At 40.2% G+C, this 19637-nt stretch overlaps 1 protein-coding gene across 1 annotated transcript; it reads right to left on the bottom strand.

Annotated features, from left to right (window-relative positions):
• Window positions 1-605: 605 nt before the first annotated feature.
• Window positions 606-16194, bottom strand: LOC135479162 (uncharacterized). The gene is made up of 6 exons (XM_064758926.1): window positions 16055-16194; window positions 7850-7945; window positions 6015-6196; window positions 4022-4130; window positions 2808-2931; window positions 606-1479 (listed from the first exon to the last, which is right to left on the bottom strand). The coding sequence occupies exons 2-6, from the start codon at window positions 7931-7933 to the stop codon at window positions 1439-1441; spliced, it is 540 nt and encodes a 179-aa protein (XP_064614996.1). The 5' UTR covers window positions 7934-7945; window positions 16055-16194; the 3' UTR covers window positions 606-1438.
• Window positions 16195-19637: the final 3443 nt, after the last annotated feature.

Raw genomic sequence — 19637 nt, 5'->3', positions numbered from 1 at the left:
TCCGGTTTGTGAGATTTCACATTTGGGGTGGTTTGTGAGATGGCATATTCGGGGTGGGAGATGTTTATTCGGTTTGTGAGATTGCATTTTCGGGGTGGGACATGTTTATTCGGTATGTGAGAATGCATATTCGGGGTGGGACATGTTTATTCGGTATGTGAGAATGCATATTCGGGGTGGGACATGTTTATTCGGTCTGTGAGATGCTTATTCGGTTTGTGAGATGTTTATCCGGTTTGTGAGATTTCACATTTGGGGTGGTTTGTGAGATGGCATATTCGGGGTGGGAGATGTTTATTCGGTTTGTGAGATTGCATTTTCGGGGTGGGAGATGTTTTTTCGGGGTGGAAGATGGTTTGTCACATGCTTAAAATGTATTTATTCTATTTTTGATCGGCGTTGTAAGCCGTACTAAAAATCTTTAACCTTAATGATGGTAGTAATGTTTATGGACAGAAGAAATAGCCCGGGACAAATCGCCCCCACACCCCTGGGCATAGCTTAAAATTAGGACTACCTGACAAATCTCGACCTGACTTCTGAACTCATTTGTCAAGTGGCTGAGATTTCCGGCGATGGAAAACCAAAACAAGACAGGAAAAAAATTTTGGTGACACTTATAATTTTTATTAACAATCGGTCAAAATAACAGTTTTCTTATCAGTCACATTAAACTCTCAGATAGGCATAAAGAATTTCATGTATGTGGAATCATTTCGTTCCTAACTGTGGAAATTTCCATATCCAAAAGTTTTAAACCCGAAGCGCTCTCGCTTAGCTACATAGTAATGCCTTTGTATTCCTGGTCGACTGTGCTCAGTCGATTATACTTCAGCGAAACTCTGACGTCTTCGATTTCACGGTCCTGTATTCGACTTCAACCTTTTTCACATAAAATTAAACGTACACGGTTATGGATTACCTGGAATCTCTGTAAACATGATTGTTAACAAGTCTACATGATATACAAATATATCTTAATATCAAATAACAAATACTGGACATATATCACTGACGGTAATAAGATGTTGCGTAATGGCCCGACCTCTCGGTAACTTTTACTTCCCAGTTTCTCATTGGCGAAGTTTTCGGAAGTGGTGTCGAAAATGGCCGAGTGATCCTTCCCGTATGGTGGCCCGGTTAGTTCTTCTAAGGGGCGTAACTCTAGTTAGTCATCTAAACATGTGAACACTACTTCTGTGTAGTACCCGCATTCCAACTTGGCGACATGACGGCGGTATATATAAACAATTGACCATGCCGAAAAATATATCTTGATAACTAGAAAAACCCTTACAAACTGTACATTTATAAATTTATGAACAAGATTTTGGTTATTTTACGCTAAGATGGTCAGGTTATTTGGAGAAACCCAGAGAAATTTAGTGGTGCCAGGAAAAAAAGGCAGATAATCCATGTCACGATGATTGCAACTCTCTCACTCTCTGGTTCTTCTCGAGCGACTGCGTCGGTTGCTGCCTGAAATCAAAAACAATTACACACCGATATTAGTCACAGAGAAAATATACACGAAAGTGAGGAGTTGTACACCAGATATGTTGTGATTTCAGATAGCAAATAATCTTTGAAAGTGCCATGAATGTCATTTCACCATAGGCGATATTGCTAATCCTCAGCTTCGCTACCATTAAGCAAAGATAAAAAAAACTACTGCATGGAGATTAAAACGAGAGCTGCAGCCAGAGCGAGGTGGTTGGCAAATAGCAGTACGTAGTTGGTGAAATGTGGCCTCTTTCAAATTATTTTCTTGTCATTGTCAACTGTTCAATGCGAATATAATTAGGCCTACATCTTATCACCCCCTATCACCATGCCTCAAACAGCACTGTATAAAACCTGGACAGTAAAACCAGAGCAACGACGACAGTGTGATAGTTGGTAAATGGCGACACGTGACCGGTGAAATACGGCGTCTTGTTTTATTCGAACTGAGCTATTCTAACTGTTCATGTAAATACTTAAATAGTAGCAACTTAGACATCCCCAAAGCAGAACAGCATTAGCAGAATTAGGTAAAAAAAGGTGATACTGATTAGTACAATCACAATTTTAGGCCTAGAACTACTCGAGTATTGTTTTGTCATCACATTTAATAGACAGTCATATGAAAACCTGTCCTTAAATCTACACATCGCACGTTGATTCTGTTCGAAGGGAAACATATATACCTTTAAAGGAGAAGAAAACATAAAAATGACGTGAAAATCAGATGAAGGTGAAAACTTATTTTTAAATATGGTCTTTAATATTTTGTCATATTTTCTTTTCAGGAGAAAAGGGTATTTGAAAATATTTTTGTATGGCGGGTATTTGGTATATATCGACTGATATATAGTAATGTTCCAGATAAGTATGTGATGCATTTCTAATTTAATGTAAATTTGCTGTTTATATCCAAACACATGCGTTTAATATGAATTATGATTACATTTTTGAATATATGAAAAACATAAATATGATCAAAATCCAGATTGAACACATTTGTTAGCTGAAACAACAAAAAACAAAAAAAACAAATTCTTGTGCACGTATATTTATTAAACATATGTAATATCCTCATTTATAGAATTACGTGAAGATAATTTATACCTCGATGTGGTCCTAACTACCCACCATGGAAGACATTACTTTCAAGTGTCCATTTCTCTTAAAAGAATTGCAAAACATATTGAAGACTACATTTACCACTAACTTTTCTCACGCTTTCATCTGAACATAATGTAATTTTTTATGTTTTACCCACCTCTAAAGGCATCTAATACACTATGCCATTCCAGCCTACTCACGAGCACAGACGTAATTATGCACCCAGTGGTCCTCCTCGAACACTCGTCCCAGCAATTCTGTTGCCCTGTCTCGGAAACCCCCGTTAGGCACGGGGTTTCTGTGGCGTCGGCATCTGCAGTTCATCTGAAAATAAAAGCAAATGGGTGCAATGCAATTAAAGGCGTAACCAGACCAGCAACGGCAGTGTGATAGCTGGCAAATGGTCACACGTAATCGGTGAAGCGCGATCTAGTACGGCATCTGTCAATTTACCTCAGTAGGTGTTTTATTCTAACTGTTCATGTAAAATGCATAAATAGTAACAAACTACACGCATCCTAGCACCATGGCTTCAGCAGAATTAGGTGAAAAATATGCAGTGATGTTGATTTCAATTTATTAGACGTAACTGGTCTAGAATAGCTCAGAATGATCTGATGTCGTCTCACTTAACACACAATAATATAAAAAAGAATGCAAAAGGACCAGGTCTCGGAGATGCTTAGTCCGCCAACAGAATCCTGGGTTAAGCAGGAATACAATACAATTAAAGACACATGTCTCTGGCTGATTGGTTTTCCCTGGAAGTCAACCTCCTCGCAACCACCAATAAGTGGTGGGGCGTTTTACAGGAACTAAAGGTGAAACGTGACTAAAGCACATGCGACACAGTACGCTTATCTACCGGTTATCGGTTGTCGCACGTTTTAGTTATTATCCCCAATAACCCCTTAGCAATTCACGCTATGGTTTCTCATTAGTTCCCGTGTCCTTAATAACAGTTCCCATGGTAAGCAGTGCGATCTTCTCAACATTATTAAGCACTAGATTCACTCCCATTACTTACCGTTCCCATGGTGACCAGAGCTGTATGAGGATACAGCTCTGGTCCTTGTAACCTTGGTTACTCCTTACTTTCAGTTCCCTTAGTTACAGTTCACATGGAGACCAGTGCCAATTTCTCACCTTGGTTACGTACTAATTGCATTCCCCTTAGTTACAGTTCCCATGGTGTCCTGCGCTATTTTCTCATCTTGGTTACGCCCTAGTTTCGGCTCTCTTAGTTACAGTTTCCATGGTGACCGTTGCCATTTCCTCACCTTGGTTACGTATTGATTTCAGCTTTCTTAGCTACAGTTCCCATGGTATCCAGCGATATATCCTCACCTTGATTACGCCCTAGTTTCAGCTTTCTTAGTTACAGTTCTCATGGTGACCAGCGCCATTTTCTCACCTTATAATAGGTTTTACCGTCAAATAAGTCCGCTTCGACGTGCATCTGTTCAGCTATATCTCCATTCTTACACCGACTCAGCGAATTACGAGACTCGCAGATCTGCTGCCTAATGATGGGGAAAAGATCATGGAAAAAAATAAGTAAACTTCTAGATGTACGAAAGAGGTACCGATTAAACCTTAATCTATAAGTCGAAACAGACATTCGTATACCCGCCGTCAACCAAAATAGAGGTTTCGGGTCCAAAATTGCAAGGCCAATTCCCAAAACGACGTTTAACACAAACCACCAAAAAATTAAGAAAGTATATAAAGTACGAAATTAGGACGGAATCATTCAAATAGAAACAGTCAACAGTTTTCAGCGGTGATAGAAAGGCACACGTTGTAGGCGAATGTATGAATAAGTATTTAAATCGTGTACTATGTTGGTATGTAAGTTGTCGATGAGCAAAACATGTATCTCACTTACGCTTTGATTGGAACTTTTCATATATCCAAGGTCACACTCTAATTCAACACGATGAAAACAGAGCCAAAAGCCCAAGGTTACGAGGATTTAAACACAGGTATGAAGCAAAGTGTCACGGGTTCTAGACGCTCTGTTCATATTACCTTACAATAAAATCATACTCACTGTGAAACTTATGAAACTTAGAGCAAAAACGTTTGACGGAATAATCTTGAGACACAGTCAACAATTATTGCAGCAATAACTTGTAGTCGTCACACAATACACAAGATGAAGTCAAAATTATAACCCAAGACTAATAATCAGAACCCCGTCTCACCATCTTCCTGTCAGCAAAGGATGAAACTCCGAAAAACTTTTGTATAGGGGGCAGGAAATCACATTTCGCAACCTCAACGCTTCTCTACTTCGCCCTGTATTGCGAAAGTTGAGTTAGCCAGGTAGCGAACAGTCCTGTATCGGCTTCTGTGTTTCGCCATTATAACAGCAGTACCTTTTTATTTCAGTGTTTGCTTTACCCAGCTCCAAGTTCTCTTCCGCGGTTAAACCATTGAATTCATCGCCTGTTTCCACAAAGTTATAGTTCTGGTCTAATTCAAAATATGAAATCAGATTTTCCATTGAAAACTACTGACAAATTCCCTTTGATTGAATCCATCTTAATTTTACATTTAACAGATTTTCTTAGTTCTTTAGTGGTTTGTATTTAACATTGTTTTGGGAAATGGCCTTGTCATTATTGGCCTAGAACGTCCATTTTGGTTGATGGCCGGTGTACAAATGTTTTTTTTTATTATCTTTGGATTTATCACATACTTTCGAACGTTAGAAGTTGAAATTGAGTTCGCCTATAAAATGATAATATAAGAAAATCTACCGCAATGCCCACATATTAAATTGAACTTTAAATCCAAAGAAAATACTAAAATGAAGTATTAATCAGATCAAAGGCCATTGAATGTAGTTCAAGAAAAAAATTCGATTAATTTTTTATGATTTTTCCAACCGAGTAAAATGGTTTTTGAACATGTGAGTCTACGGTGGTCTGTAGGGAACCAGAGCGTATCAGTGACGTCACATCCACACGTGTTTAATGATGGAATGTATCAGTGACAAAAACCTGATGTGACGTCACTGGCCCCCAAAACTATCAGAAAGGGCCGCCGTAGAATCCAAACTTCAAATGCATTTTACTAAGTTGAAAAAACTCTAAAAAAAAAATAAAATAAATAAACTGAACTATCTCCATGGATAAGCATCTGATGCTCTTTCATCTGACATATGCTTTACGTTAGTGTTTTCTTTGTCTTTAAAACTGTGACATACGTCTACAGTTGCTTTGTGAAATCGGTTCCTGGATCCGACTTGATTACGTCATTAATCAATGATGAGTCGTAGAACAAGACCCCGTTAGACAAGGCGGGGCCCAGGCGAAAATGCTTTCAAATGTGAAAAAAAAAGAAGAGCTCTATTCAACATGTAAGTACAATAGTGTTAACGGCGGTATTGGTGAACCCACCTGTGTCTGGAAGTGGCGTGGAGGGTGTAACGCCTCTGGTTAGGGCATTCCCCTCTCTCTGGGCACATACAGTTCACCACGCGCCGTCTCTTAGCAACCACTTCTCCCGTCGTCTGGTTTGTTTGGTTGTAATCAAAGATGTCGGCACACACAGCCCTTGGTGGACATATATCGTTATTTCGCTGTCCAAAAAAGGTAAAATGAATAAAATTCTGTTAGTTTCGATACTGGCATTGATAGATCCAACACATCTGATCCCCCAGCACCCCTTCTCGTGACAACGTTACTTTTCATTTCATTCCCGGTGAAAGCAATTGGTACATCATGACGTCACAGACAGATTGAACATTTGTAACCGATGTGTGGGACACCCAGTTGACTTATTTGCAACAATACTGTTTATGATTGGTCAGTTACGTGTTCTTGAGTGACAGTTCGGCAAGCTCTATTGCCCTTCGTAGCACTCTTTTCAAGAGTGAAGCGGCATATTCAGTCACATATTATTATATTATTTTTATATGAAGTAAGCCTACCAAAGACGTTAAAAATGTCACTTGTTCCCGCCTCGCTTGGCGCTCAGCACTGAGAGCTTAGAACAAGGAAACGTGACTGGTTGGTCCGGTGTCAGTATAATGTGACTGGGTGGGGTGTCATGTCTGGTGTCTTCGGCATGATACTTCAATGGCACCATGTTGCGCATTTAAGCTTGTTTTACCTATCTTTTTTTCGCCATGAACTTTAAGTTAATGAACAAAAATATCAACCATTGTATGAACAATGACAGACTTTAATAAATGATATCAAATTAGAACAACAATATACGTGTCCAGTGCCTGGTTATAAGGGGGAAACGTCCTAGGAGGAATTGTTTTTAGGGCGGAAATGTCCTAGGGGGAATGGTCTTTAAGGGGGAAACCTTCTAAGAGGAATTGTCTTTAAGGGGAAAACGGCCTAGGGGGAGTTGTCTATAAAGGGGAAATGTCTGTTGGGGGAATTGTCCATAGGGGAAATGTCCGTAAAGGGAATTGTCAATAAGGAAAATGTCCGTAGGGGGAATTGTCCATAGGGGAAATGTCCGTAAAGGGAATTGTCCATAAGGAAAATGTCCCTAGGGAGAATGTCCATAGGGGAAATTATCCACAGGGGAAATTGTCCATAGGGGAAGTGTCCAAGCGGGAACATGTCCGTATAGGGGAAATTATCCATAGGGGAAATGTCCTAGGGGAAAATGAAAAAACAACATCAGCGACGACTGTGTAATAAGCTGCAAAGAGTCACACTTAACCGATGACACCGGCTACTTACCATTTTACCTCAGTTAGGGTTTTATTCTGTTTAAACTCTTCATGTAAATGGTAAGTCAGTTGTAACCCCTGACCCCTGAAACCATGGCTTAAGAAGAATTAAGTAAAAAAAAATGGTAAGTCAGTTGTAACCCTTGACCCCTGGCACCATGGCTTAAGGAGAATTACGTAAAAAAAAAAACAGTGATAATAATTGGAAATTAGAAGACGTTATTGGTATAAAATTACATGTACTCAGTACACTGTGTTGTCGTCATATATAATAAACAATAACATGAAACAATGCAAAGGGACTTGTCTGAGGCCAATTCCACAAAGCCATTTCCGATTTAAGTTTTCAAAGTTTAAACTGAATTATGGCGTTTATTTTTGCGGCCGAGAAATTAAAGTTTTGCGAATGTCTTAAATGTTATCATAAGATAAACATGTGTCTAAAACTATGCACCGTGATTAGGTTTTAATTTTAACTTAATTCAGAAATGGCTTTGTGGAATCAGCCCCCACCCGAACCCCGGAGAGCTGAGCTCTTACCACGACCTCTGTCTCGACCCGGCTGACCTCCGTGTTGCTATAGACAACCACGACGAAAACGGACAAGATAGCGAGCGACCTCATCTCTCACCAGAGCTGCGGACAGAAAAAAAAGAAACTGGATGATTATAACTCAGCCTCACCAAACAAAAGAAATTATGAGAAATACCATTACTGGAGGGTAAGGTGATTAATTAAACGTGTTCCTCTTTACACAAGGAATCTTCAGTGAGATAGTTTGACATGTTTTGCAGAACACGGCATAAGTTAAATTCTCCTGTTCACAGTGATTAATCAAGAACCACTTTCTTTCACAATCAAAAAGTTCACAATCTGATTAATCAAATGTAATATACGTCTTAATATATTATTCCGTGCGTGTTAATAGTTTATTCCGTACGTATTAAGGGATTATTCCGCACGTGTTAAGGGATTATTTTGTGCGTGTTAAGGATTTAGTCCGTACGTGTTTAGGAATTATTCCATATTAAAGCGTTTTCAGTCAATCTCAAGGAACACACAAAGAGAATTTCTTACGGAATACTATTTTCTTAGCAGGTTTGTCAGGTAGTTTTCTGATCAGTGGGGTGTTGTTTTCCCTGATTCGCCTTTGATCTAACTTTCCACTCGTGTATAAACACGGCCGCTATAATTTTAGTAAAATATAAGTACGACGGAAAACACCTGACAAGCATTTTCACGTGCTTCATTTTCTACACACCCTAGAATTAACACTTAACTTTTGTCCATATTGTCCATATACCAATCTTTTGTATAAAAAATGGGATTTTCAGAATTTTTAGAGAAATGTCAATCTTTGGTTAATGGAGACAAAAGAATGTAGAAAGTGATTCATCTGTTTGTGTTCCTTTACAATGTATAGACAGCATAAGCCTTTCGTTTATAGGTTAAGGGAACAGATAAGCCACACACTTATTTGGAGCAACATTCAACACGGTAGACAGCGGGAAAAGACTATGAATTCCTTGGTTGGGAGGAAAACACAAAAACCGAAGATTACAGCTCATTAAAAGTTACAATCTTTCTTTAAAAAATGTTCTTAATTTGCATTAGTTTACCACTGGCGTTTTTAAGTGCAAGTAACAACCCTTTTTGTTTATGCTCAGTCAAATAATGACTTCTCCCTCCTCGGGTTTCTCACACTTCTGGCAGTGACGTCACACTCTCTTTCTCTGTCGAGATCACAGCGTGGATAGAATGGCGAGTAGTATATCGTATTCCCGTCTGCCAAAGCGCCCATGCAGTCAACTGAGGGTCGGTGTGATAGCCACAGTTTGTCAGAACACTGTACTTGTAAATACAGACCCCAGGGGGTACGAATCCAAACAACACGGAAATTGCATTAATAGAACTCGAATAGGTTGATCAGCTCTTTGGAAATGTCTTCATCTTAATGCAGTCAAATCAAAGGAAAGATTTAACAATACTTAAATACAACTTGCAATTAAAATCACTGAGTATTTTGTTCGTTTCGTTTGCTTCTTCAACATTTTAAGTCAAATTACTGTTTACCCAATTCTGCTTAAGCAATGGTGCTAGCGGCGTGAGGCTTTGTTACTACTGTTTTAGCCTTTACAAGAACAGGTAGAACAAAGCTCTAACTGAGGTAAACTGACAGGAGGTCGCCTTGAGATTATTGACCGGGAACGTCCTTTTTGGTTAACGGCTGGTATACAAATGTGTATTTCGACGCATAGGTTCACCAGAGACCATTTACCACTATCGTCACTGCTCTGGTTTTGCTCTTTGTGCTATAGTCTTTTATATCATATTATATTAACTGGAACAGGGTCAGAGATATACTGAATCCAAATACTGAATCCTAAACAATACTACTTCTGTCTATTCTCTTGAATACTACTACGCTAAGTTGTGGATTAACTAGTATCTGTTCCTTATAGTTATGTCGTATTCCTCTAAACGGTTAACCCGGAGCTACAGAGGCGGTGTCACCATCAGTCCTTGTGCACCACTTTGTTGGTTGCCCGAAGAGTAGGGATTGTGCCATGAATCCGGGTAATTAAAAAACTAGAATCACACTTAGCAAGAGCGAATAACGCAACCAGCATGCCTTCATGATGACATGGTTAATGTTGGATGGATAAAGGAATTCAGCCAACAATTGTATTACAAAAGGTCATTCTTAGAGAAAGTGAATGTAATTAAAGACGTACAGCATAGAGAGTAAAATCAAAGCAGCGACGACAGTGTGATAGCTTGCAAATAGCCATACGCCGCTTATCAGTTTAACTCATGTTCATGTAAATGCATAAATAGTAGCCATTTACACGTCCCCTAGCACCATGGCTTAAGCGGAATTAGGTAAAAAAAATGCAGTGATGCTAATGGCAATTTCTTAGGCGTCCTTGGTCTAGAATTACACAAGATGCTGTGTTGTTATCACAGCAGAATCCTGGTTTATGAAGGGGTACAATATAGTTTCTGAACACCTTTAAGTTTGCGACATTTGGTAAGAAATTAATGACATGCATCTGGACCCAGTTGGTGGAGCAAACGTTTAACACCACTGAAATTCGGTATTACCTTCAGATTGAAATAAAATCGTATTACTGAGTTTTCCAGCTCATGTTGGCTTCCTCTCCGGTCGTACGTGGGAAGGTCTGCCAGCAACCTGCGGATGATCTTGGGTTTCCCCTTGGGTTTGCTCTGCGCGGTTTCCTCCCACCATATTGCTGGCCGCCGTCGTATAAGTGAAATATTCTAGAGTACGGCGTGCAACACCAATCAAATAGATAAAACCTTATTACTGAGTTTTGTGTGTTACAGGACAAGACTATTACAGAAGATAAATATGAAAATAAAACACTACAGTGTGGTATATACAGCCAGAGCAGCGACGACATTGTGATAGTGGGTAAATTTTAGCAGCTACTAGTACTTAACTTAGAAAGTAGTAACTTAAACACCCCACCGCAGCAATGTGACTTAAGCAGAATTACATAAAGCAGTGCAGTGGTATTAAATACAATTTCTTAAAAACACCAATCAAACCAAAAAATAAATAAATACAATTTCTTGGATGTCTCGGGTCAAGACATACTCCAAACGCTCAATAAACCGACACCAATTATGCATTGGACAACCTTGTAAAAGTTAAGGCTGGTAAATTTTGTCCCCACCCAAAAATGAAACCAAGCAAAGTGGTTTTGTATTCGAAATTAAAGAAATTATTTTCAGATGCAGATAGAACATGAACTTATTTATAAATCTGTACAGCTTGAGATCATTGTAATTATGCAAACTTTCATGACTGACTGATTGACTGACTGAATGACGGATTAATCGATCCCTGGGAGATTAATACCCACCCAGATCAATTCTTCTGTTATTTCGTGACGTTTCTCCAGGCACATTTCTGTCCACTTGTCAGCTCTTCCGTGAAACAGACCGCTCACATTATAACACAGGGCAGACAGCACGTGTCGACTTTAACAGGTTTCTGGATAACAAGGTTCTGTGGATCCCATGGGGGAGAAGAAACATGGGATCCCTTTTAAAACCAGGCTGATTTTCATACTTATGGCGTAGAGGTATGCACTGGACTGTGAAATTCTGTTCCACAGCTCTGTCTGATTCGGCTTTACCCGGCGATGTATGGGTGCCTAAGATAATCATGGGGCTGCATAAGAAGCAAGTGATGATATCAGCATCAGGAGATGAATGCTATAAGATATATCAGATGCTGGATTCTTTCGTAACTTCTAAAGCGATGACACAGTGCTAATTGTTATAACATCAAGACTGTGTAAGAGCGCAGCAATGAATCGACACATTTGGTTATCACCAGTGATCATTGCAGCCATGTCACAGCAATAAGAGAATATGGTTGAGCATCAATCGGGGTAAATGCTCAAGAAGGAGGGGGAGAGGGGGGGCATCAACTGGGGTATACGCATCAAGAGGGAGTGAAAGTAGATCTGAGATCTTTTTCATTCTTCCCAGCTTAACTTTCAGAAATATAGATCTGTACACTTCCATTTACTAACCTGGAACTCGGTCCTTCAGTGTATGCTGTCCTCAACATGTCGAAGCTGTACGCAACAAAATCATGTTTCTGTAATCCTTTTTACTTCATATCATCTAGTTACTCGTGAACAGTAAAGACCATAACGCACCATATTCCTCCCACAATAATACTGGTCACCGTCGTGTAAGTGAAATATTTTTGAGTATGGCTTAAAACACCAATCAAATAAATTATAAATAAATAATAACAACTAATGAACAATATCATAAGACGGTGCAATGGGACCAGGCCTCCGGGACACTTACTCCTGCCAGAAGCAATAAGTTGGATATAAGTCTTCTCTGGAACTTATAAGCATCAAACGCTACGGTAATCAGTACCAAGTGGGACACAAACATTAAATGAGGGAATAAAGCATCTAGGCATAAAGTGATGTTTCAGGAAGTAAAGAGGTATAAGCAACAAGGGCATTAATTTATCTGATAGATGTTTGACGCCATACTTAAGGATATTTCACTTATGCGACATTAGTGATATTTCACTCAGTCAACATTATGATGGGAAGTAACCGGATAGAGCCAGGGGAAGAAACTCATGGCCATCTACAGGTTGTTGGGCGGCCTTCCCAAGTACGATTGGAGAGAAGGCCAGTATGAGATGTGTATAAGGATCAAGGGGCTGTCTAAGTACCATGGGTGTGATGCCGTCAGTTGGGGAATAATACACATTTTGTCCGATTGATGCTGAACGCCATACTCAAGAATACTCACGAGGTAAACCACGGACATTTGGCAAGCAAATGACTTACTCTTTCATGGCTGCCTTACAAACAAAGCAGGTTATATGGAGGGGCTGCATGACCTATGTTTGCCGGACACATTGGAGAGCTGTGACTATACTAGCACATGTTAGAAGGACTCCAATATGGCCATTGTTCTTCCAGGGTGATGATGTCACGTGCAGTGGAAACGGCCATACGTTCCTCGCCCCCTATACCTATATTAACGCAGGAGATTTAACTACGTAATTCGCGAGATGTCTACCAAAGTTACAGCGCATCCACACTAAAAACGATGGTATTTTCCCCTTCATGCGTTCATCCGCTCACAGCAGCTTCTCACGAGGATCAGAGCGACAAAAGTTTGATAGTCTAAGGTTAACTCAAATATAATATCCATGGCGAGAAAATTGGCCATTTCCTGTCCAGAAGGCAACAAAATGATGGAGAGAAAAGAAGAGATGTAATGTCGAATATAATAGAGAAATTAAAACTCGTTTGATATAATGTCACCCACCCACTTTCTCACGGGTATATACCTCACCTATAGGCCGTCATCACTACACAGAAAATGTAAAGGATGAACAGGAATTCATTCTCCAGTGGATCTAAGTTTGAGGTATATCGGCTCGGGAGTCCTTTGCGTTGAAACTTTAGGAAATGACTTTGTACATCTTCACCTGGTAAAATGTTGCCAACAGTAAAATTGGTTGATTTATTTATTTGTTTTATTTATTTATTTCATTGATTGATATGGTACGCCGTACTCAAGAATATTTCACATATACCACGGCGGCCAGCATTATAGTGGAAGGAAAAAGGGCTGATCCCAGGTGAAACCCACGCTCATCCGCAGGTTGCTCAAGGACCTTTTCACATACGACCAAAGAGAGGAAAACAGCATAGGCCGGACTTGAATTCACAATGACCGCATTGGTGACAGGCTCCTCGGTCATTGCGGTGTGCTGGCACGCTAATCACCTTGGCCACGGAGGCCCCACAGTTATTGATAGCGCAGAAGTAAAGTAAAAATCGTAGGTAAACGAATCCTCACTTGCTCTTTGAACACTGTCCTGCACAGACCTCGAATGAAACTTTGTCAAAAATGAAATGTTTTTAGTGGTTATCTATAATCAAATACGATATTGCCATGGCACATTCTTACGATACTTACTAAATTCAGATATAAATACTCATTACAAAACCTTGATGCGAAATATGATGACTGTGTGCCAAATGCTATTTGTTATCAGATATTTATCAGAAGATTTGGGTTAACTGGTTTAAAATTCGTGGTTTTTTTGGCAAGACCAGTACGTGATGAATGTTAACAGCAAAACATGTCAGATTCTGAGAGCCTTCGCTGGCTCGGACATTGAAGTCTTGATTCGCTGCGATTGTAAACCTCATGACTGATGAGGTGGCGAGTTCGAAACCACACCTTGTTAGTTCAGCAGCGGCATAATTCAGGAGTTTTGTAAAGCACCTGGTGAATGGCAATAGTAAATTAATTAATTAATCGTATCGACAAATTTTAAAATCTCAAAGTGGCGGTTTCTTCTTTTTAATATTTTGAGCAGCCTTTATCCATATGTATACGGATACATTAAATTTGCCTTGCTATTTTAACGACATACAACCTTCAGCTCTGGCTGATGAGTGGTATGAAAAATGCCGGATTGGTCATTTATGTACAATTAGAACGCAATGAAAATATCATAATCTGCTGTGTTCAACCACGGCATGGTTAAAATGTGGTGGTCATGTGGTTGATACATACTCCTGTTACAAGTACAAGTACGGGAGGTAATCAGTACGTACACGTGATTCCCAGGAATGTGAATTCCTGGGAATTTATGCAGAACATATCCTACCTTACGTGATTCGTGCTCAATCTCTCTAGGCCATTGTCCGTTCCAACATCCTTTGAGAACTTTGCAAACTGGTATCGTAGTACTCATGCATTGCAGGAGAAATATGATCAGTAGGCCCTACGGCTTAGACCCCAATCACACTCTATATTGCGCTGGAAAACGTGCCCCATTTCTGCACACCTTTATGGTCATGCCTTGGGCGTTGTTGGTGCACACACGTGTCACGAAACCTCACAGGCCTTGGGTGTGATTGGTGCACACACGAGTCACGTATCCTCTTGTGCCTTGGATGTGATGTGGTGCGTACACGTATTACGTCACCGCGCATGCCTTAGATGTGATTGGTGGATATACGTATTACGTAACCTCACACGCCTGGCATGTTTTTTTGTGCACACACGCGTCACGTAACCTCACACGCCTCGCATGTGATTGGTGCATGCGCGTGTCACGTAACTTCACGTGTGTGAGATATGATAAGTGCGCACCGGTATTAGTAACCTCACACGCCTTGGGCATGAATGGTGAGTATACGTGTTACGTAACCTCACACGCCTGGGGTATTGTTGATGTACACACGGGCCGCGTAACCTCACACGCCGTGGATGTGATTGGTGCATAACGCGTAGTACGTGACCCCACACGCCTATGATATGATTATTAGTAACTTCACAGTCCTTGGATGTGATTGGTGCATAACACTTATTACGTAACCTCACGCGTCCATGGTGTAATTGCTGCATACACGTCTTACGTCACCTCTAGTGTCTGTAAAACAGGTTTGTTTTACAATTAACTTTGTTTGGACAATTCACTTTTGGCATTTTGGAATTAGAACTACTGAAACGATTCTATTCACATTCGTGTCAACTCCATGTCGTTTTCGTCATAATGATACACATGTGTATGCAACGATATGTCGGTGGACAATCATGTGGTATAACAGCAAATACAATCAGTATATATACAATCGTTTGAGTTATAAAAAATTACTCATACCATGCTACAAAAGCGCATGCACGGTAGGCCTATCTGCCATCATTCAAGTTATGAAAACTTACGCATACCACCCTAAAAAAAAGCGTATTCGGCATATGCAATATGTTATGAAGGGTTACTCATACCACCTTACAAAAAGAATGTTATCCTTTGTTTTAAGTCTGGGTAACGCGTACTGTGGTACATTGAAACTTCTGGATGTACACAAAACCACATACACAAAGACGCGTGCTCCATCCACCATCTGGGTGGGTCACAGACCTTAAAACCACATTTTGGATTAGTGCCTAATGTCTTGGCACATGTAGTTATATTTAGCACTCTATACCTCAAGCACCCTCTTAGTGAGAACTGCTAAGTCAACCCGTGTCTTCAGCGCCAAGTGGGGTACCAGCACCACCCTGTAGTATATTCACAGGTGATGCTTCGGGAAGAGGAGGGAGGGGAGGGGGTAAAGTTTTAAGTCTTTGGAATTTCAAGAACTTAGCTAAAAAGTGTAACATACATCACAGCCAGTGAAGAAAAACGGCATAAAAAGTACTTACGGTTTTACGAACAGTTCTGAAGTAAAAAGTGTACGTAACAGCCAGTCAATGGGTGTAAAGATCCAAACAGCACTGAGTGTGAGGCACTGATTCGGAGGTTGGCTTAGCTTCACAGTAAAACCTGATAGGGGCGAAAAAGGGGTGAGCGCGCCAGGGAGCGGTCTGTAACTGACAGCCCGAATCTAACTGGGTCAAAAAAACAGATGCGACTGCTGAGCCTTACGGGATGGATAACTAGATACCACGTGCACTAGATGACTGGTGGGTGGGGCGTTGGGGGAAGGGGAAAGCCAGGGCCATATGTCGGACTGTTCTTCGTGAATATAGGGCAGGATAGTAGATACCGGTCAAGTGCTAGGGGTTCTATATATCCGGAACTGGTTCTAATATATCAGTCAATGAATGAATGAAAAAAATAAATGAATAAATGGAGTGATGACTGAATACATGACTGACTGATTGAGGGATTGAAGGAATGAATTGAATGGCTCAGTTGTTTAGCACGCTAGCGCAGCGTAATGACCCAGGAGCCTCTCACCAATGCGGTCGCTGTGAGTTCAAGTCCAGCTCATGCTGGCTTCCTCTCCAGCCGTACGTGGAAAGGTCTGGCAGCAACCTGTGGATGGTCGTAGGTTTCCACCGGACTCTGCCCCGTGCCCTCCTACCATAATGCTGGCTGCCGTCGTATAAGTGAAATATTCTTGACTACCGCGTAAAACACCAATCAAATAAATAAATAAATAAATAAAACACTTGTTACAACATTGTATGGCGGGGGTTTGATGTCTGGTGTCTTCGGCATGATACTTCAATGGAGGCAGCACTTTGGCGGCATGGACTCACCCTGCAGCAAGAAGACACAATTTATCTATACACACCTAATGACTGCACTTCGACATAGGCCTATGATTGAAAATTTGCCAAGCACGACATAATATTAGTTACATGGCTACTCAGTGATAGGATACGCAAATATATTCTGTCAGTAATCCCAGTATGAAGATTATTGGCACCATATATTTGCGTATCCTATCACTGGGTGACCATGTAACACATTAATCCGGCGAAGACCGATGTTAAGGTGAATCTCTTCAGCGATGTGTGCTCATCGTTGGATCCCCAACAAAGGTAGATAACCTAGTCAGCAGACACATTTGACGTCACATCTGTAGGGTTCGAGAACATAACTTTGCCCCACGAGAAAGTTGTTGTCCAGTGACAAGCGGAGTATATTGTCTGATCCAGGATAAAACCCAAAGCATATACACATACATACATACATACACACATACCTACAAATCCCCCCCCCCCCCCCTCATCCGGGTTCTGTCCGGTTCCCTCCCACCATAATGCTGGCCGCCGTCGTATAAGTGAGATATTCTTGAGAACGGCGTAAACACCAATCAAATGAAATAAGTAAACATGCAACATGTTATGTCACCTCTGCATCATGGCTGACGGAAAAAAACCAAGCGACTACTTGTTTGGTGTCAGAGGCAACATATGTATATAACATCGTCTCTGTGTGATTAGCCGAACAGACCCAGAACATCATTCCAATTTCCAGGACATTGGTCAACAATTACCGTAAGTATTCTAAAGATTCGAGCACCAAGCACTGAAACCCCTAAAGTTTTGTCAAAAAAAAAAAATAATATATCTGTATACCTTATATCCCCAGATTAAGTAAGATTTTTTAAATACTTTCAGCCATGCATTTAGAGATTGGTGGTGAAATAAGGCGGGCCAATAATAGATATAACGTGAATACATTATATTGTAGAATATGCCGTTTGCCTATCTCACTTGAACCTGTGTTCCATTACATGTTCAATAACGCAGCCACTTACATTGCGCCTATAAATGTGGGCTGTCCATAGCCAGCCAGAATTGACACACCCCCCCCCCCCCCACACACACACACACCACCTCCCACTTTTGGAGCTAGATATAAAATGGGATTACAACAAAATTATGCCATTTATTATAATGCATTTGTTTGTTGATTGCCCCACAATTTCATGACTGTTTCCGTGAAATCGGGTAAAAACAGACTTGGCCATTCCGTGCAGAATCGGTAGAGGAATGTGGCTGTTTCCATGAAATGGGGTGAAAAAAAACTCCCCCCAAAACAACAACAAAAACAAAAAGAACATAATAAAAATTAAAAAGAAACAAAGAAAAGAATAACAATAAAACATAAAGAGAGTTTATCAATGACATCTTTCTGAAATTTAACAATTCTGTGCAGAATCCGTAGAGGAATTTGACTGATTCCGTGAAATGGGATAAAAACAATAATTTGCCATTCCTTGCAAGTTCAGAACAATACGCATGGCTATTCTCATAAAATTGTATCAAAACAGCATGGTATCTTTCCGTCTCCCAAGATGACATTTTCCTTGTATAGCGTAACGTTGTATAGTCATGAATATTTCACATATACACAAATACCACGGCAGTCAGGTTTAGGTATTTAAAATCGGCCAGACCCAGGAAAAAAATATCGCCCTTCACCAGTTAGGCTACCTTGTCCGAACAGGTCTACACCGACTGTTGGTTGAAAGTTTTGGCATAGACCCGCTATATGCGCCATATTGTAAGTCGAGTAACCAATGAATAGGCCCTATGGCGTTTCCAAATATACATCAATCAACAGTCAGTGCACTTGGACTAGTTACCCTGACTTAAAGCTGAGGTCGATTCAGCGATGAACTTCCTACACTCAAAAAATAAATCTGTTAATTTTAACAGAAAGTCTGTTGCCTGACTGTTGCTAGAATGTAATCTGTTATTGCAACACAATAGTTTATCATGTTCAACATAACATCCTGTTAGTGTAATAGAATCTTTAGGTTGAATTAATAGAATATGCATGTTGTATTTAACAAAATAATCTACTACAGTGGCACAATACTTTCTAGCATTACTTGGATAACAGACTTTATGTAAAATATAACAGACATTTTTTTAGTGTAACGCCACTGTGGTTTAGGGCAATGCATGTTTGCGTGACAGGGGAAAAATCAACACGCTTTTTGTTGTTGGGTGTTTTCAAAACACATATGCCCCTTCCGTATGCTTTTCTTTGGTTATTTATCGGGGATGTTGACAAACACGACCACATGCACTGAGTAGTTCAGATCTGCTCACACTGTATTAATACACACCCAAACCCAGTTAAGAATATTGCCGGAAGTCCAAAATCTATAAAATGTGATGAAAACGAAATGTAGTGTCGCAACGTTGTTTAATGAGATGATGACAACAGTGAAATAAAAGTGGGTGCTAAATTTGAGCCCTCTTAATCAAGTTAAGCAATGACACGTTACCGTAGAAGCTTTATTACCAAGGGAGACAACTTTGACGCATTGGCGCTTTTCGAAAGATGTCTTTAATAAACTCCCTTGATAATGTTGAATGTTGATAATTTTGCGTTGTAAAGGCTAACGTCTAAACTTTTCGTTTTTCTTTGAGACTAATTTTTCAATACCTAGACCCCCAGTGCTCTTGATTCACATATTCACAACAAAATCACATGATGCATAGTCCGAATTTTCTAGCATTTTGGACATTGATGGGG

Source organism: Liolophura sinensis, chromosome 12, assembly GCF_032854445.1.
Source record: "Liolophura sinensis isolate JHLJ2023 chromosome 12, CUHK_Ljap_v2, whole genome shotgun sequence".
Taxonomy (NCBI): domain Eukaryota; kingdom Metazoa; phylum Mollusca; class Polyplacophora; order Chitonida; family Chitonidae; genus Liolophura; species Liolophura sinensis.
Note: the sequence above shows the minus strand (reverse complement) of the source record. Positions and strands in the feature narration are given on the sequence as shown.